Source organism: Dipodomys ordii, unplaced genomic scaffold (assembly GCF_000151885.1).
Source record: "Dipodomys ordii isolate 6190 unplaced genomic scaffold, Dord_2.0 Scaffold32, whole genome shotgun sequence".
NCBI lineage: Eukaryota > Metazoa > Chordata > Mammalia > Rodentia > Heteromyidae > Dipodomys > Dipodomys ordii.
The window spans coordinates 1,611,633-1,617,322 of record NW_012267248.1 but is presented as its reverse complement, the minus strand read 5'-3'; the positions used below and the strand labels follow the sequence as shown (position 1 = coordinate 1,617,322).

The 5,690-nt window shown below is 55.4% G+C and overlaps 1 protein-coding gene across 1 annotated transcript; it reads right to left on the bottom strand.

Moving 5' to 3' along the window:
- Positions 1-809: 809 nt before the first annotated feature.
- Positions 810-5,429, bottom strand: Foxf2 (forkhead box F2). The gene is made up of 2 exons (XM_013016660.1): positions 3,989-5,429; positions 810-973 (listed from the first exon to the last, which is right to left on the bottom strand). Exons 1-2 carry the CDS (start codon positions 5,178-5,180, stop codon positions 810-812), a joined length of 1,356 nt encoding a protein of 451 aa, XP_012872114.1. The 5' UTR covers positions 5,181-5,429.
- Between the last annotated feature and the right edge of the window lie 261 nt (positions 5,430-5,690).

Genomic DNA, 5,690 nt, shown 5'->3' with positions numbered 1-5,690 from the left:
CAATTATACAGCTTAGAGACAGGGAGTATAGAGTTGCAATGCTCGCTGGGAAGGGGTGTCCTGGACATCCAGTAAAGGAAATAAGTTCCTAAAACAATTATTTGTTATATACATTTTATTGAAAATTTTACATCAAAATATTTTGGCAAATTGTAAAAGTATACATAAGTGCAAATATATCCTCCTTTTAAAATACAAGCAAAGTGTGAGTATACACGAAGATCATAAAAATAACTTTAAAATATGGTGGTAGAAAACAACTTTGTAAAAAATATCGTTGTATTGTCACAATACTGAGAACCATTTTCTTAAACTAGACTCACTGGTTCTAGATCATTTCTTCATAATGTTCTTTGGCACCTGTGTCCAAACATAATATTTGGGGAAAACAATTCTCCTACTGAGCTAGACAACACAATGAGGCTCTCTTGAAGTCTTGTGCTTAGCACTGCCTTTTTTAAAAGCACACATGAGAAAATCACACAGAGACACACAATTTGTCTTCCTTCTTTCTTTAGACCCTGACTACTTAAGGTAATGGCAATCCCAGAGCTCCACGTTTATGTTTTACACGTGGTTAAGTTTTTAGCATATCCTTCATATGGGACATTACCTTAGCAAGGGTTTCCTCTTCCAATTGTAGGCAAATACTGGTGAGCAAGGCTTGCCAGGGCTTTCTGGCTAAGTGATAGCATGCTACTTACTGCTTTCCTAGTGCACGTTCTGTGAGTCCATTGCAGTTCCTGTTGGGCCTCTCAAGAAAGGAGGAGAATAGCAGGGAGAGCGGCCTCCACATGGCCTCTGTCCATTCACATGACACATGGCTTAATATCCTGGCACACACTCTGATGGTGATGGTGATAATAAGAACCACTAGCTGAGGGGTGGAAAGAAGAAATGCCATTGAAATTGAGGACAAAATCTTTTCTGTCGCACACTGGAGTAGAGTGATGCTGGTAACGGGGAAGTCCCACTGAAAGAAGAGAGAAAAAGAAAACTCAGACACAAAGTCATCGAGCTGATGTTGAGACCTATTGTTTTAATTTCAATTTACTGTGTCTAATTTTGACTAAAGGTGATTAGTGTACTTTTCTCTATATTGCTATAAAACAGGCAACAGAGAAGCTAGCTCTAGAAGTGTGTCAAAGTTTCAAACTGTCGGCCCTAGGATGACTGTGTTTTGTTTTGGTTTTACATGCCCAAATGCAAAGCAAGATCCTGGGGCGGGGGTCCCAAATTCCCCCCTTTCCCTCTCAGAGGCTGGGCAGGGATGCTGGGTGAGCAAGGCTTGGAGACCACACTAGCGAGGCCCAGAATTCTGGCTGCAGGGAGGACCAAATGTGCTGCCCCAGAATGTAACTGACATCTTCACCTCTTCACTTTAAACCTTATTTTCTAACTAAGTAGCTAGGTGAGATTCAGGGGAAGCACTGGTACGTTCTCCATGCCGTGAAGCGAATAAAAAATAACCGCAACAGAAGTGCTGGGAGGAAAGCCAGTCCTCTTCCCCTCCACATGCATCAGCGTAAGCCCAGAACGTGCCTTGCTTCCTCTGGAGAAGCCTGGGCAGCGGGGCACGAGATGTTCTCCAGTAAGGGGCCCTGGCAATGCCAGGAGTCCCACTGGGAACTTCAGGCCGGCTGCAGAAGCACGGTACTAGGCTTCCCAAGGGCAGGAGCAGGGCTTCTCGCCTAGCACCCACTTTTGCTTTTACTTTCTCTGCCCTGAGCGTGTTCGGCTCCGCATTTCCCAGGCTGGGTCCTTTTCGGTGAGGTGCGGGGGCTAGAGGAGGGTTGTTTGCTGGTCCTTTCAGCAGCGGGATATTTGTGCCAGATCTGGCCCAGCAGGGCTTCAGCCGGGCTCCAGTGCCCCATCGCCCACTGAGCCCCCATCGCCCACTGAGCCGACCAGCGGCGGGACTTCGGCTGGGGCGCTCAGCATGCTGCCATCCTAGGAAAGCAAGCCAGTGTCTGCGGTGTGTGCCCACCACTGCACACAGGTGCGTTCTCTTGCGCCTGTAGTCCAGCATGGCACCGGCTCCTGCACCACAAATAGCAGGCCAGGCCCCACCAAGAGCCAGCGCCATTGAACAGAGTCGCTTCAGTGCCGAGGGACCACAATGCCCTATCTCCTAAGGAAGAGCCCTGGGGGGTCTGCTCAGTTTCTTTCCTGAGGATCTCGGGTCCAGGCGGGAGGGTAGGAAGCTCGGCTTGCTGGTAAGGCTGGGAGGCAGGGCCACGCTGTCTTGTGCTTCTCGGAAGGTGTCCTAGGATCCCTATGGGGCCTGGCAGAGCCTGGATTTCAGGAGTGGCCAAGGCCTTGTGGGCTGCACTTGGAGAGCTAGGCCCCCACTGGCCAGGGACACCATCTGGCTCCTTGGAAGCCTAGGTCTCAGACTCACCAGGGAGATGACAAAATGGGGAAGAATAATCTAGAGAGGGTTGAGAGTTAGAGGACAAGGGAAGAATGAACAGCCCATTGAGGTCGGCAGTTTCCCAGACTAGCCTTGCTAGCTAGGAGGATCCCACAGAGAGGAGAGGCCTGCCTGCTGCAACTGGGCAGTTCTCTGCCACTAAAGACAAAGGGTCTTGCCTCCAGATCCTAGGATTTCTGAGAGCTTGAATGTGAGCCTGCTGTGTGGGTGGGATGACAGTGTCATGCAGAAAAGTTTGTTCTGTGATTTTTAATTTCATGTTGGTTGCAAGTCTCAGAATTGGGGTTCAAGTTGAGTAGAGCCTGCCCCAGGAGAGGCTGACCAGAAGGGACTTAGGAGGTAGAGAAGTGGAGAGTGATCGCCAGACCTGAGCTTAAGAGAGATTGACAGCCGGTGGAAGGGGGAAATAGGAAGGGAGAGTTGTCAGCATTGGTTACTTGTTGAAATTCCCATAAAATTGAACAAGATTCTGTTCTCAGTGGGTTAAGTCAGGCTAAAATCCTCTCCAGTGTGGTCCTGCCTAGACTGTCTTTGTTTAGTTAACCTCTAAGACCTGAATTTAAAAGGCCTATTTGGAAATTTTCCCCATCCTTGAAACCAACATCTTTTGTCCATTTCTGGGCTTCCTTCTCCCCCAATGCTCTTGTTGCACACAAGCAAATAAAGTATGCATCATCCTATGAATCATTTTCTAGCTGGGGTGGGAGATAAACGTGAGGGGGGGGCAACCTTTGGTCCTTGTCTGTGACAGGCAGGCTAGCTGATTTTAATCTGTATCCTTGTGGGAGCATCGGAGAGGTTAATAAGGGTTTATCTCTGCTCTCCAGATAAAGCTGGCCAAACACTCCAATTCTCTTATACACCACTCTCACTGCTTCCCACAAGTCAATAAATTTTCATAATCTGCAACCCACACAATTAGGCCAGTCACATTGTAATTAACCTCCAGGCATATTTCTCAGGGGAGATGCGGGACCCTCCTGCTGCCCAGGACAGACTGTATCATCATGGTCTACTGGGCGTAGTGTGTGTGTGTGTGGGGGGGGGTCCTTGATGCTTCTAGTGAAAGACCCTGAGACCTTGCCCAGCTTTTTTCTCTGCCCTTCCCTCTCTTGTTCCCTCAATAATTGCTCAGCTAAGAACCCTTTCCCACTTATACCCTAGGGTACAAGTATCTGACATTTACTTTTGAACAACCAAGAAAACTCTGAAAGAACAGAAGGACTAGACACAGTTCCTAAAGTCCACTGCCTCCTCTGTAAGTTGTTCCTTTTTAATTGGGTGAAATCCACAAGGATATCCTTAACGGCTAGGAAGGCCCCAACTTGGCATCATCCTGGAGGCTAGACAATTCTGGAGGCCCAGCTCCTGGCCAGGGATGCCAGGGTTGGCAGTAAGTCCCATCCTCTTCCTCCCACCCACAAGATACCAGCTTCCCCCAGCATCCTCCTCCCAAGTACCCTCAAACCCCAGCTGTCCCAGAGGAGTGACAGGGGCCATTAGGCCTGGAAGCTTTAGAAGTGGTATCCTGGGCCAGCCCTGAGCATGCCATACCTGAGAGGTCCTCACGGGTGTTCTGGTGCAAGTAGCTCTGCTCCAGAGAGTAGGAAGACATGCTGGAGTGCAGGCCTCCCGCGGAGGCCGCGGGGTTGCTGCTGGGTGTCAGGGCAGCGGGCTGCTTGAGGTAAGGCGAGGCGCCAGGCGAGCTCCAGTGTGCAGCAGGGCTTGTGTAAGGAGAGTGGCACTCGATAGCGCTCGCCATGGCCGGGGATGAGGGCACTGGGCTGCTGCTGCTGTCTGGCCCATAGTCCCCACCGCCGCTGCTACCCCCTGCCGCACCGACGCCTCCAGGACCCGTAGGCACCGGGCAGCTGGCCATATAGGTGGAGCCCGGATTAGGCGACATGTGCGGGACGTGGTGGTGGTGATGGTGGTGGTGCGGATGCGCGTGCCCTGGGGCCCCTGCACCGGCATCGTAGCCCGCGGGCATCATGTCGAGGCCACCATAGCCGCCCTGGCCGTGGCAGCCGAGCGGCGCCGACGGGGGCGCCTGGAAGTCGAAGCCCTGGGGCAGCAGCGAGGCCCCGAAGCCCAAGCCGCTCACCACGCGGTGGTACATGGGCTTGAGCGCCTGGCACTTTCTCCTGAAGCCGCGCGGCCGTCGGCGGAACGAGCCCTCCTCGAACATGAACTCGCTGGCCGGGTCGATGGTCCAGTAGTGACCCTTGCCGGGCCGCCCGAGCCCCTTGGGCAGCTTGATGAAACACTCATTGAGCGAGAGGTTATGGCGCACGGAATTCTTCCAGCCCTGGTAGGCGCCCCGAAAGAAGGGGAAGCGCGCTTGCAGGAACTGGTAGATCTCGCTGAGCGTCAGGCGCTTGCTGGGGGAGCTCTGGATGGCCATGACGATGAGCGCGATGTACGAGTAGGGCGGCTTTTCGGGCCGCCGCAGCCCCGAGTTCGCCTTCTTGGTGCTCCCGCTCCCGGCGCCCGCGCCGCCGGCACCGCCAGACGCGCTCTTGCAGGCGATCGAGGAGGCGCTGGCCGAGTTGGAGGAAGACGAGGCACAGGAGACGGAGGAGGAGGAGGACGACGACGAGGTGGTCTCCAGGGCTGCGGTGGCGGCGGCGGGCGGCGGGCTCATCAAGGCGGCCTGCAAGGCGCTGGGGGCCGGGCTGCACGCGCGGCGGAGCGGGGCTGGCGGCGGGCGCGGCGGGGGCGGCGGCGGCCCGCCCTCGGTGGTCATCTGGGACCTGGGAGCGAGGCTGGGAGGCTGGGACGGACCCCGGGCCGGGAGCTGAGGCGCTGGAATGAGATCGGCCCAGAAACGGGGCGAGCGCCCTAGCCCGCCACCAGGGCTGCAACAGTGGCCACTCCGGGCCAGCGCTTCGGCGTCGCCTCCCTCAGCTCCTCTGGGGTTTCTGGCGGCCGCCGCCGCCGCGGGCCGAAGACAACGCCTGGCGCATCCCTCTCCGATCCCGGGTCCTCGCCTTGCGCAACCCGCTTCCCTGGCGGCGGAGGCGAAGCGGCCGGACGCCCAGCAGCTGCGCCCGCCACCTGGTATCGTGGCCCGGACCCCGGAGACGAGCTCGACGTCTTCCTTCAGGAGCGCTCCTCGCTCTGTCTCTCGGACTTCCTCCCTCCCGCGCCCTCCCCGCGGTCTCCCTCCCTCTCTCCCTCCCTCCCACGCTCTCTCCCTCCACCCCTACCCCGCCCTGCCCCCTCTGCGCTCGACGCTGCCCGCTCCGGGGAGGGC

Bases quoted from the DNA above. Each gene is read 5' to 3' on its own strand.
- Foxf2 (XM_013016660.1), bottom strand. From the start codon at position 5,180: ATGACCACCGAGGGCGGGCCGCCGCCGCCCCCGCCGCGCCCGCCGCCA. The intron at 974-3,988 runs GTATGGCATGCT...CTCTTCTTTCAG, and splicing joins CACCCGTGAGGACCTCTCAG to TGGGACTTCCCCGTTACCAG.